The sequence below is a fragment of the Saccopteryx bilineata genome, chromosome 4, assembly GCF_036850765.1.
Source record: "Saccopteryx bilineata isolate mSacBil1 chromosome 4, mSacBil1_pri_phased_curated, whole genome shotgun sequence".
In the NCBI taxonomy this organism is placed as follows: domain Eukaryota; kingdom Metazoa; phylum Chordata; class Mammalia; order Chiroptera; family Emballonuridae; genus Saccopteryx; species Saccopteryx bilineata.
In genome coordinates, this window is record NC_089493.1 from 107,634,913 (window position 1) to 107,652,252 (window position 17,340).

General features: G+C 39.0%; 1 protein-coding gene across 5 annotated transcripts in view; it reads right to left on the reverse strand.

Moving 5' to 3' along the window:
• Positions 1–2,344: 2,344 nt before the first annotated feature.
• Positions 2,345–17,340, reverse strand: part of LOC136336242 (uncharacterized) — a 45,045-nt gene continuing 30,049 nt past the window's right edge. For 4 of the 5 annotated variants that reach the window (XM_066277742.1, XM_066277746.1, XM_066277744.1 and 1 more), the window contains 3 exons: positions 11,613–11,719; positions 5,188–5,278; positions 2,345–2,661 (listed from right to left, as the gene is read on the reverse strand). In XM_066277742.1, coding sequence (XP_066133839.1) covers positions 2,545–2,661; positions 5,188–5,278; positions 11,613–11,719 — 315 coding nt within the window. In that variant the 3' untranslated portion in view covers positions 2,345–2,544. Of the gene's footprint in view, positions 2,662–5,183; positions 5,279–11,612; positions 11,720–17,340 lie in introns of all 5 variants that reach the window. The other variant, XM_066277745.1, reaches the window with a different exon arrangement.

The window sequence follows — 17,340 nt, forward strand, 5'->3', positions numbered from 1 at the left end:
ATTTCTGTAATTTTGATCACATATCTATGGTAACCACTGTAATCTGTATTCTTGACTATATTCCACCGAGAGCTGAATAGTTATATTTTACAGGTGGAGGGGATGAATTATTTGAAACTTGGTTTACAAGTGGATTTCTCCCCTCGTGGTCCTGAGTATTGCTAGTACTCTCTCTCCTCCTGCCCTGCCCAGGGCATTATAGAATGAGAGTTCTGGCATTCACTGAGAGCCACAGCAGCATATTTTGCTTTAGAGGTTCATGCTTCTGAGGAACATTCAAATAAACACCAGGGCAATTGGGAATCAGAATGTAGGAAACACAATTTCCTAAGAATAGATATAGCATAAAGTGAAATTCAGCAACTGTTACCTGTTTGTAATGGATGATTACTATGTGCATCTCATGTCACGCTCTATTTGCTACAGTTAGTAGTATTGTTTGTTGTATGTGAAATTTAGGTGCCTAAATATAAGACCTCACAATAAACCAATAAATACATTTAATTATGTATAAAATAATCACATGACTAATAACTACAGCTATTTAGAAATAATTGTAATTTTTCTCCTTTTCTGGAAATCTTTTCCCCAAATCTCAGAAAGTCTGCATAACCTCCTGGCAATATCCACCAATTGTTCCTGAGAGATGCCAGAAGTTGTTAGTGACTTCCTAATGCTGCTTTAGCTTCTTTTTGGATGACTAGTATGGTAAGAATGTTTAGTAGGTTAAGCAGGAGTAAACAATGCTTTTATGAATAAGAAATTATTGGGTCTTGGCCAGGTAGCTCGGTTGGTTAGTGACATCTCTATTAGCCAAGGTTGCAGGTTTGACCCTTGGTCAGGGCACACACAAGAATCAACCCATGAATGCATACATAAGTGGAACAACAAATCGATGTTTCTTTCTCTCTCTCCCTTCTTTTCACTCTAAAATCAATTTAAAAATGTTTAATTCCAGCATTTATTCTGATACTCAGTATTATACCAATTATAAATATTAAATTTATTAATACCAACAGTAAACCTAAAGTTCCAAACATCTCTTTTAGTATTTTGTTTAGCTATTGACCAATAACTTCCTTTTGAAAGTTAGAATTGACTGCTAATGCAAATTCCTTTTCAGAAGCAGATAATTACAAAAAATACATCAGATAAACCCTTTCAACAGATAGATCTCCAAAAGGTTCTACAATTCCAAAATGTGGATTAGTTTAAAAAAGTAACTTAAGTAGAATACTAAATATGAGATTACTGAAACTAGTAATGTGTTTAAGTTTTGATGTTCCATTGTACTCTTTAAAAAAAGTTTTGTTTTTTCTGACTTCAAAAGAAATATAGGCCCTGGCCAGGTTGCTCAGTGGATAGAGCACCATCTCAGCATGCTGAGGTCGCAGATTTGATTCCTGATCAGGGCACATGTGAGAAGCAACCAATGAGTGCACAAGTAAATGGAAAAAATAAGTGGAACATGTTGATGCTTCTCTCTCTTCCCGTCTCTCCTTCCCTCTCAAATCAATGGAAAATTAAAAAAAAAATGTATGTATGTGTGTGTGTGTATATATATATATATATATATATATATATGGTCATTACAGAAAAAAAAGAATAAAGAAAAGCACAAAAGAGAAATAAAATCACCAGTAACTGTTCCACCTAGATATAATCTCTATGTATATTTTGGAAGCTATCTTTCTAGTTTTGCCTTTCCCTAGCAACTGTAATTATTTTTTATTTTAGTCCTTGTGCTAGACCAGGGGTCCCCAAACTACAGCCCGTGGGCCGCATGCGGCCCCCTGAGGCCATTTATCCGGCCCCCCGCCACACTTCTGGAAGGGGCACCTCTTTCATTGGTGGTCAGTGAGAGGAGCACATTGACCATCTCATTAGTCAAAAGCAGGCCCATAGTTCCCATTGAAATACTGGTCAGTTTGTTGATTTAAATTTACTTGTTCTTTATTTTAAATATTTATTTGTTCCCATTTTGTTTTTTTACTTTAAAATAAGATATGTGCAGTGTGCATAGGGATCTGTTCATAGTTTTTTTTATAGTCCGGCCCTCCAATGGTCTGAGGGACAGTGAAATGGCCCCCTGTGTAAAAAGTTTGGGGACCCCTGTGCTAGAGTCTTCAGATAAAGCTGTGTACAAGGAAGCTTACAGAACAGAGATCTAATAATTGGGATACAATGTAACTAACCTTCCCTACACCCTTCTCTTGATAGAAGCTACTTCTTGTCTTTCCTTTTGGAGGGTCATATCACTTGGTATACAGAGTTAGTGACTAAAAAAGACACATTTATATGTAACAGAATAAAACACACCAGAGGAAAACCAAAAATTCTCAGATAAATATTTTAATCAAATCATTATACAAATCAAACAAAATTGTATATATACATATACAACTATTTATAAATATATAAACATATATACAAAGACTAGAAAGAAATACACAAAAATATATGTGTTAAGGTGCTGGGGTTATGCTTTTTCAGTATTTTCTAATATACTAAAATATATTACACTGAGGTTGGACTATTTTAGTGCTAGAGAATCTTATATAAATGTATTTGTTCAAGAGCTTCCCTGTCAATATCCTTTTCTGGGTACACATCATAGTTCAGTGGTACCTCTTCAACCCAGGAGGATAACTGTATATTAACCTGAAAGAAAAAAGATTACAAACATAAAAATTGCTGAATAATCCTATTTTCTGGAAGAAATCATGCCTAAATAACTGAACACAACATTTTTTTTTTTGAGATGGGGGAAAGAGGGAGAGAGAGAGAGAGAGAAGAAGAGAGAGAGGGAACAAGGGGGCAGGGAAGGAGCAGGTGGCATCAACTTGCAGTAGTTGCTTCTAGTATGTGCCTTGACCAGTCAAATCTGGGATTTGCAACTGGTGACCTCAGCATTCCATGTTGACACTTTATCCGTACTACATTATTGGTCAGGCACAGCAGAGTTTAATTACAATGAACAGGACTAGGTTCTACTTTACAACACAGTTCTGTTCCTATGACAGTGACATAACCCAAATTTTGGAGTAAGTTGAAACACACCCTAGCCTAAGTCATTTACCTAACCTAACACAGTTGTAGAAGCATAATCTAGAACATAAAAACACAACAAAGTCACAGAAAAAATATACTGAGTATTCATCCACCACGTGCAACCAAACTAGTTCGCCCACATAGTCTCTAAGTATGACACTAATGGCATAAGCCGAAATACTCATGTCTCAATTTTTTAAAGTTTTTATGGGAGTGAGCATCATAAACTCTAAACGTTGTATGTCCAGAATGTTGTAACCCAAGGACTCCCTGTGGTACTAAAGGTCTGTGGATTCAGAGACTTAATTTACTCTGATTTTGGAATTTTAAAGAATAAAGAAAATAAAGAATATAGTAATGTTTTAATGTAAATAGTTGAATTATCATAAGGCTAAACAATGAAAGGCTAGAACAACGGAAATACACAGAGGACAGAGAAGAACTGCTAATATACACACAGTGATAGCACCACTGGGTCACATGAACAGGGCTAATCGCCTTCCATTTATTCATCAGGCCCTTCCCTACTGCAAACTTGAGTCTCCACGAGACATAAATTCTGGAGCCACTGTGGATATATATCTGTTTAAAAAAGTTTCATTAAATAGGAGAGCAATAAAGATATTCGAGAATTATACATACTCTTTCATAAATACTAACTTCCAATGGTTATCTAGACAGATTTATGTATTTAGTGTGAAAGCTGTTATTTTAATAAAATAACAATTATTTCAATACATAAAGAAATTATAAATTAGAAACCATGTATCTTAAAAGGTATGTTTTTCTGAGTATGGAATAGTAATGGTAGGATCACACACTCATGGGGTAGGGATCTGAAGAGGAAAGGTTACGTGGGGGAAAGTGGGAACACTAACACCTTTAAATATCTGTGGATTATTTTCCTTGGCATGGCAAACTTGAATCACTTTTATAATTTAGATGGTTGACAAATATTTTTAAAAAGGTATTATTGATGATTGTTTAGTTTTTAAGAAAAAAAATAGTTACTTACCTTTGGCAGTGCTTATATAATAAGGAAAGTACTCCTAACAATAATAATGCTCTGTAATAAGAAATACAACAGCCTGACCTGTGGTGGCGCAGTGGATAAAGCGTAGACCTGGAATGCTGAGGTTGCCAGTTCAAAACCTTGGACTTGCTGGGTCAAGGCACATACAGGAAGCAACTACTATGAGCTGATACTCCCCCCACCATTTCTATCTCTCTCTCTCCTCTCTTAAAAAATATACACACACACACCCAATATCTTTCATCTGGATATCAAAGAGCTTTGCAAATACTAATTAACCTTTATATAAGAATCTATTAGGTTGAATCTTATTATTAAATATCAGCCTTATTCTATATGAAGAATCTGAGGGAAAGTGGTTTGTGTGAAATTCCAAACTGACCTAGAAGCTAAACTGCGTGGTCTCCAGTTTACTTATTTGATTCCAGAATCATGAATAAAACTGACCCCTTTGTTTTTAAGGAAAAAGTTATGATGTGGATGTTCAAAGCCTCTTACAAACATTTAATAATATTTGTTATCCTGAAGCTGTAACCCCACAGCTGGAAAAATTGGGTGGAGAAGCAAAGGAGTATGTATCAAGAATTAAAATGTGAGAGTTCTTGAGGCCAGTTAACAAACCACAAACCAGTTGTTAAGTCATAAGTTTTTGCTATTCTTTCTATCATCTGTCATTATATTCAGACAACACATTAGACTATTGTAATAACTATCAGAAAAAGTAAAAGAAAAGTTTTTGGGTTTTTTTTGTGTGTGACAGAGACAGAGAGAGACAGAGGGACAGATAGGGGCAGACAGGAAGGGAGAGAGATGAGAAGCATCAATTTTTTGTTAAGCACCTTAGTTGTTCATTGATTGCTTTCTCATATGTGCCTTGACCGTGAAACTACAGCAGACTGAGTGACCCCTTGCTCAAGCCAGCGACCTTGGGCTCAAGCTGGTGAGTCTTGCTCAAACCAAATGAGCCCGCGCTCAAGCTGGCGACTTCAGGGTTTTGAACCTGGGTCCTCCACGTCCCAGTCTGACGCTCTATCCACTGCACCACTGCCTGGTCAGGCAAGAAGTTTTGACAATAAAAATACTGGGAAGGCTTACTTACGTACTTGAAGACCTGAGAAAGACTCTTTGAGACTTGGTACTGTCACTAATAATGATCCTTGTTTCTTCACATTATGGCTCATATATTCCCAGGCTCTTTAACACATTAAAAACCATATGTTAGATCATTCAGACACCAAGAAATTTTTTATAAATGAGGATGACAAAATAAAATGCAGCACAGGTGGTATCTCAAAATCCAGACAGGCAAAATGTTTTCCCTGCAGAACACAGGACTGTGGCAACATATTAGAAATTGGTAAATTCTTCAGCTCCTGAAGGGGTGTTGGCAAAATTGTGAAGTTACAGTATTGATAAGATTTAACAAATTGGGATTAAGGTTAGTATAAGGTATTGTAAGGCCAAAACTCAATTTTCAGGACAGATTCAGAAGTCAAAGCTGCATCAGCAGATCAAAGGCCCCTAAACTCTTTAAAAAGTGTGTCAAAAACAGTTCTGCAGAATGGAACTGGGCTAAGGGGTAGTGGTGGGGAAAAGTCATGGAGAAAGACCATAGGAACCAGATGCTCAATAAAAACTAGCAATAAGCGTATACAATATAGACTAGATCTTTCGAAATAACATCAAAAGTAAAACCATACTTTATTTGGCTGTCATAAATATTAAAAGAAAAGACTTCTGGACAATATGACACCTGAAAAGTCGAGTGGGATCAGGCTGGTTTAAAGCATGATGGCATGCCACGTGCATGTGTCAGAGGGCAGTGTCTGACCAGTTCTGATTAACCTCCAGTGCAGACATGAACTGGATTTCTACACTGAGTACTGCTAGTATACCCCACTATTGGGAGCAATGGTCAAGCAAAGCAGGGATGTGCATCCCTTAGTGGGGCAGGTGGTGGACTGGGTCATTTGTACTTATTTTAGTTATAGAAATGGTTATTAAGTTTAGTATATTCTAGAATTTATTAGGCAGAATGATACAAATGTTCCCTCCTACCCTTAGGCTATATCTAAAATCATGTAGCAGTGTTTGATAATAAATATCATGGTGTTTGGGCTAGAACAGGGGTCTCAAATTCGCAGTCCGCCGAACTATTTTGTGCGGCCCGCAGACTAATCCACGAAGTTCAAAATATTTTGGATAAAATTAAGTAAGCCTAGGGGCCTACTTGTATTTTTCATTTCTCTAGCATCCTAGCCAGATATTAGCTTAGTTAACAGCAGTTGTGATGTGAACTACAGTTTCTGGTCGTTTTGTGACACTGAGTAAACTGCATGTACGATTGTGCTTGTACTGATTTTTTTTTTGTTTTCAACTGCAGTGAGAAAAGTGTTGCGTAACAGTTGCCTTTTGTAGACCTAGTGCGGCCCACCAAACGGCTGTGATCTTGCTCTGCGGCCCACATGCTGAGTTGAGTTGAGACCCCTGGGCTAGAGCTGTTTGTCTTTTTGTTTGGGGGTTTTCTTTGGTGTTAAAAATGACATATTTTGATCAAGATGGTGCTGGAGTAGGTGGACATACCAGCATCTACCTCCCGGAACCAAAGTGGATTACAAACTAACTTTATGAACTATCATCTGGAAAAACCAACTTTGGACTAAACTAAGAGGACTCTTCAACCAAGAGACACTGAAGAAGCCACACCGAGACTGGTAGGAAAAGCAGAAACGCAGAAACACGGAGAGGGCTGCCCAGCTCCTCGGAGCGAACGGCAGCAGGGAGAGACTCGCGTAGCGGGAACTTAGTGTATCCTAAGGTTCTCTTTACCATGCCACAGTCACAGAGCTCCAGGGAAAAGCAACCTGGTCTCAACTCTCCAGGCAGAAGAGAACAGAAGCTCCATATCCACGCATGCTGCAAATGGCTTTTTCCAGTCTACCTGAATCATTACCAGCTAGAAGCAGCGGTCATTGGGACTTGGACATGAGCTGCAAAGTATAGAATGGTGACAACAATTCCAGTGCCATGCGGACTTTTCCTGTGGGGAACTTTCCTGGACTCCTGCTCCCTGTGATAGCTCCTAACAGACTGAACTGTGGTTGGGTTGCATTTTTCAGGGATTTGGCATGGTGATGGGGCCAACTTGGACTTGGTGAACATGTTAAGGACACTACTCTTTTATGGATTCTTGCTGTATTGGCCAAGAGTTTGCTTAAAGGCTTTTAATCACTGTAAAAAAAAATAGAGGACTGGATGAAGAAGATGGGGCACATATACACCATGGTATACTATTCAGCTAGGAGAAATGATGACATCGGATCACTTACAGCGGAATGGTGGAGTCTTGGTAGCATTGTGCGGGGTGAAATAAGCGAATCAGAAAAAAACAGGAACTGCAGGATTCCATACATTGGTGGGACATAAAAGCGAGACTAAGAGGCATGGACAGGAGTGTGGTGGTTATGGGGGGTGGGGGGAGGGAAGGAGGGAGAGGGGGAGGGGTACAGAGAGAACTGGATGGAGAGTGGCGGAGGACGATCTCTCTTCGGGTGATGGGTATGCAACAGAACTAAATGACAAGATAACCTGGAAATGTTTTTCTTTGAATGTATGTACCCTGATTTATTGATGTCACCCCATTAAAATAAAAATTTATTTATTAAAAAAAATGACATATTTTGGCCCTGACTGGTTAGCTCAGTGGTAGAGCATCAGCTCGGCATGTGGATATCCCAGGTTCGATTCCTGGTCATGGCACACTGAAGTGCCCATCTGCTTCTCCACCTCTCCATCTCTCACTTCTCTCTTCTACTTTCCTCCTGCAGCCTTGGCTCAACTGAAGCAAACTGGCCCCAGGCACTGAGGATGGCTCCATGGACTTCACCTCAGGCGCAAAAAAATGGCTTCAGTCCTGGCCGGTTGGCTCAGCGGTAGAGCGTCAGCCTGGCGTATGGAAGTCCCGGGGTTGATTCCCAGTCAGGGCACACAGGAGAAGCACCCATCTGCTTCTCCACCCTTCCCCCTCTCTTTCCTCTCTATCTCTCTCTTACCCTCCCGCAGCCGAGGCTCCATTGGAGCAGTTAGCCCCGGCTCTGAGGATGGCTCCATGGCCTCCACCTCAGGCGCTAGAATGCCTCTGGTTGCAGCGGAGCAACACCCTATATGGGCAGAGCATCGCTTCTTAGTGGGCATGCTGGGTGGCTCCCAGTCGGGCACATGTGGGAGTCTGTCTGACTGCCTCCCCACTTCTAACTTTGGAAAAATACAAAAAAAAGCCCCCCAAAAGGCTTCAATTGCAACAGAGCAAGGGCCCCAGATGGGCAGATCGACCCTGGTGGGCTTGCTGGGTGGATTCTGGTCAGAGCACATGTGGAAGTCTGTCTCTGTCTCCTCTCCTCTCACTAAATTGAAAAAAAAAAAAAGACATTTTATAAGTTTATGTAATAAGAATGAATAAGCTAGGTATACTGGGCATGGCTCTCAAAACAGCACTTGCTGTTTCTGCTAAGCTGTCATGGTAGGAGATGGTAGGAGTTATGTTTCACTTACTAAAATCATACACAGAGGCATCTTTTAAATCAAAAATTACAATCTGAGTGTTCACCTGTAATGAGACCTAACATTCTGGAGGCTGAGCCTTTCCTAAGAACACATTTTCTATTAGCCATATTTATTTCTTTCCTTTTTTTTTTCCAGTGGCGGGAGGGGGTACAGACAGAGACAGAAAGGCTGGGAGAGAGATGAGAAGCATCAATTCTTCATTGTGGCATCTTAGTTGTTCTTTAATTGCTTTCTCGTATGTGTCTTGACTGGGGGGCTACAGCAAAACAAGTGATATCTTGCTCAAGTCACCGACCTGGGCTCAAGCCAGCAAACATGGGGTCATGTCTATGATCCCACGCTCAAGCCAGTGACCCTGTGCTCAAGTTGATGAGCCCGCGTTCAAGCTGGATGAGCTCACGCTCAAGCCGGAGATCTTGGGGTCACCGCATGGTCAGGCTTTATTATCGTATTTGTTTTCTCTTATATACTAACTCCTACAGCAATACCATTCCACTTGTCCTCAGGTTCTGATTAAGATTACAAGTCTTTGGAGGCTATATGCTGTGCCACCTACTCTCTCTTACTCACTACAATATAGAATGAATATGGATAAACGATAGGTTCTGTCAGAACAACTGCAATATCAGAATGCTTTACCATATCTAACCTACCTCCTGTGAATTGTCATTCAAGATGGAAGAGATAAGATAATTAACCATGAGAGGCTATCCCCTATTTATACTTAGAATTCATTGTGCTAGACTTATTTAGGAAAGATGATTGAACTAACATAGGTGGCCAATACCTATTTAGTGAATCATGTAGTTTGTGAACAGATGCACCAAGAAAGTTTTTAAAACAATCCAAACATGCAGTGTTTCCGGTATCAAGTTCAGTAACAGCTTTCAACATTCTTTAGCATTCGAAAATCTTTCTATAAAAAGTCTCCCAAGGCCTGACCTGTGGTGGCACAATGGGATAAAGCGTCGACCTGGAACACTGAGGTTGCTGGTTCGAAACCCTGCACTTGCCTGGTCAAGTCACATATGGGAGTTGATGCTTCCTGCTCCTCCTCCTTCTCTTTCTCTTTCTCTCTCTATCCCCTCTCTCTAAAAATCAATAAAAAAAATATATTAAAAAAAAAAAGTCTCCCAAGAGTTTAAGGTGTTTTAAAATTTCTTATACAACATAAACCTCATAATATTTCATTCTCCAACAATTATGTAATGTTTTGGCTACTGGATATTAATTTAAAAAGGTAAAAAATTCTTCATGCTTTGTCCACTGGAAATTAAGCTTAAAGTGGGCATTATGATTAAAACAACTTTGCTTAGGTTGTGTTTTTAGTCTTTAGCCTGTGACAGAAAATTGCCACTGATTCTGGCTGAGCTTTAATTATATCATCAGCTTTCTGTAAAAGCAGTTACTTTTTTTTTTTTTGTATTTTTCCGAAGCTGGAAACGGGGAGGCAATCAGACTCCCGCATGCGCCTGACTGGGATCTACCTGGCATGCCCACCAGGGGGTGATGCTCTGCCCATCTTGGGGCATTGCTCTGCTGCAATCAGAGCCACTCTAGCGCCTGAGGCAGAGGCCACAGAGCCATCCTCAGTGCCCGGGCAAACTTTGCTCCAGTGGAGCCCTCAGCTGTGGGAGGGCCAGAGAGAAACAGAGAGGAAGGAGAGGGGGAGGGGTGGAGAAGCAGATGGGCGCTTCTCCTGTGTGCCCTGGCCGGGAATCGAACCTCGGACTCCTGCACGCCAGGCTGACGCTCTACCACTGAGCCAACCGGCCAGGGCCAGTAGTTACTTTTTAAAACTATTTAAATTGTCATATTTGTAATGACTTAGACCTACCAGTAATGGGTTTGGGTGTGCATGTATGTGTGAGAGAAAGCGGAAGTTGGGGGGTGAATGCAGAGGCAAAAGGGTGGTAGAGTAAAGCGGTTTAACCATTCAGGATTCCACTCAGTAATAACTGTTTACTGTCTATATTATATGCATTTTTATCTGAGGCAGATACCTTACTGATGCACTAATCCAGTGGTCGGCAAACTCATTAGTCAACAGAGCCAAATATCAACAGTACAACGATTAAAATTTCTTTTGAGAGCCAAATTTTTTAAACTTAAACTATATAGGTCAGTACACTCCATATCGAGGAAGCGCCCGCACGTGGTATTTTGTGGAAAAGCCACACTGAAGTGGCCAAAGAGCCGCTTGTGGCTCTCGAGCCACGGTTTGAAGACCACTGCTAATCCAAACATCTGTGTAATCCCCTTTCAAACATATGGAAAGGAGCTTCCCCACACTGAGCATACACATATGCCCTGAGGATAAGAAAGAAGTCAGCAAGTCTATCAAGCCAGAAAATCAGCGTCTCAGAGTACAGACTATAGGATTTTTCTAATCAAAGAAGCCTTAATTCCTTAAGGGTCACAAAGCATTAAATGATGGTAGAGAAGTCAAGACAGTGATCACAAATTTGCTAACTTTTCCATTACCTGAATAGTAGAATAAACTCCAGGAACCTACTATTTATTACACCTTAAAAACATTTTTTGAGTTGATTAATCACAATTTTGGTTAATATTATTGTACCTTGTTTTATTTTCATTTATAGGCATTAATTCCTATCATTTTGTGATAGGATAGCATATGACATTTTTTCAAGGAAAAGAAAACTGAGGCAGAAAAGAATAAGAATAAAGGTCCACTAGGAACTGAGATCTTATTTCATCCTTGACTGCTAAGCAAATGCTACATCATGATATCATTTTATGTCTGCCTAAAATTAAATGCAGTATTTTACAAAGGCAGCTTATTTTTTATTTTTGTTTTATACAGAACATTTTTCCTTTTTAATATGATATCACAGTTGAGGTCATTTAAAAAAAGTTTAATACGAAAACATTTCCACTTTACTAATCCCTTTTCATACATTGTTGGATAATAACAGACTTCATCTTTGAATAAATAACATACCTGGCCTGTTTTTCCTCATCAAGGAAATATTCAAAGACATTATTCATTATAACAACATCAGCATTTTGCAGAAGTGAATCCTGGGTACAGATGTCTGCATGAAGCACCTAAAGAAGAATGAATTCATTTAAGAGAACAAAGATGCCATGTCTTAGAGTCACAGAAGAAGTATCTACTGGTTCAATAATGTTGTTGAGGCAATAGGCGAAGTTAACCCTTCTTAAAATGAAAAAAAGCAAAGTATATTTAATATTACCACCTATGGGAGATAATATCTAATAAAAAATGTAAACTTGTGAAAATCTGTTTGTTTTAGATGGAGTTATTATTTTTAGCAAGAGAGAGAAAGAGAGAGAGAGGGAGGGAGGTAAGAAGCATCAACTCGTAGTTGCAGCACTTTAATTGCTCATTGATTGCTTCTCATACGTGCCTTGACCAGGGGGCTCCAGCTAAGCCAGTGACCTTGGACTCAAGCCAGCAAGCCTACTCACAAGCCAGTGATCTCAGAATTTTGAACCTGGGACCCCAGCATCCCAGGTCAAGCGCACTCTATTCACTGCGCTTAGATGGAATTATTTTTAAATCATTTAAAAATTTTTCAATTACACTTGACATTCAATATTATATTAGTTTCAGGTGTGCAACCCAGTGATTACACATTACATAACTTACTAAGTGATCATCCTGATAAGCCTTATACACATCTGACACCATAGTTATTAGAATATTATTGACAATATTCCCTATGCTATACTTGACATCCCCATGATACATGGAATTATTAATATAGTCATAAGCATACTCTTTTGATTCCCTGTTCAGAGCTTTTCCCACTATAGTAGTCCTCCCTTATCTGTGGCTTTGTGTTCTGTGATTTTATTTATTTTTATTTATTTATTTATTTATTTTTCTTTACAGGGACAGAGAGAGAGAGTCAGAGAGGGGTAGATAGGGACAGACAGACAGGAACGAAGAGAGATGAGAAGCATCAATCATCAGTTTTTCGTTGCGACACCTTAGTTGTTCATTGATTGCTTTCTCATATGTGCCTTAACCGTCGGCCTTCAGCAGACCGAGTACCCCCTTCCTTGAGCCAGCAACCTTGGGTCTAAGCTGGTGAGCATTTCTTATTTTTTGCTCAAGCCAGATGAGCCCACGCTCAAATTGGCAACCTGGGGGTCTCGAACCTGGGTCCTCGGCATCCCAGTCCAACGCTCTATCCACTGCGCCACCACCTGGTCAGGCTGTTCTGTGATTTTAGTTACCCATGGTCAAACATCGTCTGAAAATATTAAATAGGAAAATCCAATAAATAAACAATTCTAAGTTTCAAATTGTGAACTATTATGAGTAGCATGAAGAAACTCCCCACTGAATGCAAACTAGTACAACCATTATGGAAAAAAGTATAGTGGTTCCTCAAAAACTTAGTAGAACTACCTTATGACCCAGCAATCCCTCTACTGGGTATATACCCAAAGAATTCGAAAACACTGGTATGTAAGGACACATGCACCCCCATGCTCATTGCAGTATTATTCACAATGACCAAGACATTGAAATAACCAAAGTGTCCCTCAATAGAGGATTGGATAAAAAAGATGTGGTACATATATATAATGAAATACCACTCAGCCTTAAGAAATGATATGTTGCCATTTATGACAACAATGGATGGACCCTGAGAACATTATACTTGAATAAAACAAGTAAATCAGAGAAAGCTAGGAACTATGTGATTTCACACATAGGTAGGATATAAAACTGAGACTCATGGACATAGATAAAAAAGTAAAGTGGTTACCAGGGGGAGGGGAATATAGGGGAGAGACTGAGGGGGAAGGGAGTAAAGGAACAAATATACAACAGTTCAAATACTACAGAAATGTTTACTTGAAATCTATGTACTCTTATTGATCAATGTTACCCTGTTTAAATTTAATTTTCTAAATGAAATTTAAAAAAGAAAGAAAGAAAGAAACCCCCCACTGCCCCACTCCATCCTGTCCAGATGTGAATCATCCCTTTGTTCAACATTTCCACACTGTCCATGCTCCCCACCCATCAGTCACTGAGTAGCCACCTTGGTTATCAGATCAACTGTGGCAGTATCACAGCACTTGTGTTCAAGTACCCTTATTTTACTTAACAATGGCCCCAAAGCCTAGAGTAGTGGTGTTGGCAATTCAGATATGCCAAGGAGAAGCCATAAAATGCTTTCTTTAAATGCAAAGGTGAGCCTGACCTGTGGTGGCGCAGTGGATAAAGCGTCAACCTGGAAATGCTGAGTTCGCCGGTTCGAAACCCTGGGCTTGTCTGGTTAAGGCACATATGGGAGTTGATGCTTCCAGCTCCTCCCCCCCTTCTCTCTGTCTCTTTTCTCTCTCTCTCTCTCTCTGTCTCTCCCTCTCCTCTCTAAAATGAATAAATAAATAAATAAATGCAAAGGTGAAAGTTCTAGACTTAATAAGGAAAGAAAAAAAATCATATGATGAAGTTGCTAAGATCTATGATAAGAACAGATCTTCTATCCATGAAATTGTGAAGAAGGAAACAGAAATTCATGCTAGTTTTGCATCTCAAACAGCAAAAGTTATGGCCACAGTGCATGGTGAGTGCTTAATTAATATGGAAAAGTCATTAAATTTGTGGGTGATAGAGACATAAATAGAAAACTTGTTCCCACTGACAGCACTGTGTTGTGCCAGAAAGCACTAAGCCTACACAAAGTCTTCAGCAAGGGATCTCCTGAAATGAGTGACACCAAGCCATTTATGGAAAGTAAGGGATGGTTTGGACTGAAAAATATAAAAATTACTGGAGAGAGACACACACATTCACATAACTTTTACTATAATATCATTGTTCTATTTTATTATTAGTTACTGTTGTCAAGTTTTTACTGTGCCTAATTTATAGATAAACTTATCATAGGTATGTATATATAGTAAAAAACATGGTATATATAGCGTTTAGTACTATCTATGGTTTAAGGCATCTACTAGGGTTCTTGAAATGTATTCCCTACAGATAAGGGGAGACTACACCACTAGTTGTAAGAGTCATCAAATTCTGGCTTCATCTTTAACAAGATTTGTACACTTAGGTAGTTAGGGCCCTCATAACTATCTGTCCTGATTCATAGATCAAATTAGATTATATAACTATAAAAGTAATTTATAAATGATAAAATGTTAATATAAAGGGTCCTGGCTGGGTAGTTCAGTTGGTTAGAGCATTGTCCCAACATGCTGAGATTGCAGCTTTTCTCCCTGGTCAGGGCATATAAAAGAGTCAATCAATGATGACATGAATAAGGAGAAAAACAAACCATCTCTCTTTCTTTCTCTCTGTCTTTCTCCCTTCCTCTCTAAAAATCAATGAATAAAAAATAAAATGTTAATAGAGCATGTTAATTGGCCTTGTCTAACTCTTTACATAAAATTCACTAGAGTATTGGCTTGATTGGTCTGAACGTCAGGCTCAGGTGCTGAGGATAGCTTGGTTGATTTGAGCATTGGCCCCAGACAGGGGCTGCCAGGTAGATTGGGGAGCATGTGGGAGTCTGTCTTTCTCTCCTCCTCTCACTTAAAAAAAATACCTCCCTCAAGTTCTTTTCTGCTACCGATCACTTCCCAGGATGTTGCTTGCCATTGAAGATTGGAAATGTTTTCTCTGGGCAATCAGATCAGCCCAAGAAGAAAGATCTTAACATACTTCATCAGATATTCCCCAACTAATTAATTACCCAACAAGATCACTCAACAATGAAGACCACAGTGCTCAGAATCCCTACTTAAGTGCTTTAATCAGAACTCCAATGAATGTCACTCCAATTTAATAAAAGAAGAGAACTTCAATCAACATTTTTCTCAAGTATGAACAGACAACAAAGGATTCCTAGACTTCTGAGGAAAGCTCTGTTAAACAAGATAAAACAAAACAAAACAAAAACAAAACAAAACAGCCTGACCTGTGGTGGTGCAGTGGATAAAGTGTCAACCTGGAAACGCTGAGGTTGCCGGTTCAAAACCCTGGGCTTGCCTAGTCAAGGCACATATGGGAGTTGATGCTTCCTGCTCCTCCCTCCTTCTCTCTCTCTCTCTCTCTCTCTCTCCTCTCTATAATGAATAAATAAAAAAAAAATTTAAAAAAAAACAGATAATACAAAAAAAAAATCTTAAAATTGCTTTCTGTTATTGTAGGTCCCCGCAATTCCAACATTTTAGTTTCACAGAATGAAACTGTTAAGGTTGCCAACATGGGGTATAAAGACAGCTTTCTACCATTGGGTTGCTGAGGCCACAGAAGCCACAAGACAGGAAGTCTGTCTCTCTCCCCTCCTCTCACTGAAAGAAAAAATAAGTAAATAAGTAAATAAAAATCAAAGGGCAAGGCTAGATCCTTACTCTCACTGAGATATGACTTTGCACATTAGATTGTCCCTAACACCAGATATTGTTAAAACACTCAATATTTCTTCACATTGCCATTAAAAGTGTAGAATTGTTACCAAAATACTGCAGGATCATTTCATTAACCAAAAAATTTCCATTCCCTTTTTGTTATTTTTCCCTTCACCTATACCAGCGATTTTCAACTGCTGTGCTGCAAGAATTTTTACATTTACTACTTTACTATTTAGTCAGGGCACTGACCTCTTTTCCTTCAGAATGTCAAATAAAAATGTGACAACGGCCATCTGGTGTGAATGCCCTGTCTTGAACCATAGATGTATACATCATATAATAAAGTTGAATCTTATTAGTCACGTCATGTAATAAGGTTGCATCTGATTGGTTAATACTTGGTAACAGAAATCCTTATATACAAGTATAGACATGTGATTTTTAAAAAGTCACTTTGAAGTAAAAAGGGTAGATAATTACTATTATTTCTTTTGTAAAACAATCAAAATTATACCTATTATTTTTTTGTCATATCAGCAAAAAAGATTTTTTGGTGTGCTGCAGAATTTTAGTAATGAGTTTAATATATGCCATGAGATGAAAAGGGCACTGACACATAAGAAAAAGAGAAAACTTCTGTTGGCACCCAACCTAGGGCATCACTCCCCCATGAACTCTTCTGTGGCATCCACAATTCCTCCCAAAAGCTTAGATAACGAAAGATAAGAAACTGTGACATTACTTAACCCTTTTGCTTACTTTCTACATTCAGAGTTTAATTAAATACACTTCTGACCAACATCTAGAGCAGGGGTCAGGAACCTATGGCTCGTGAGCCAGGTGTGGCTCTTTTGATGGCTGCATTTGGCTCGCAGACAAATCTTTAATAAAAAAATAATAATGTTAAAAATATAAAACATTCTCATGTATTACAATCCATTCATTTCCTACCGCTCATGTTTATGGTTGCGGGTGGCTGGAGCCAATCACAGCTGTCCTCCTGGACAACATCAAATTTTTATTGGATAATGCGTAATGTACATGGGTTGTTGTATGGCTCTCACGGAATTACATTTTAAAATATGTGGCGTTCATGGCTCTCTCAGCCAAAAAGGATCCCGATCCCTGATCTAGAGAGATTCAAAAATGCAGCTACCAATACTATAGCTGATGTAAAGAAAATTAAGGGGAAAAAAACCTACTTTCTAATAAAATTGGAAGAGAAATATGTGAGTGGAATATAATGATAATAATTCATATTTATTATTGTTTTTAAAATATTAAGTCAACTCAAATCTGTTTCTACACAAGAGCAACCA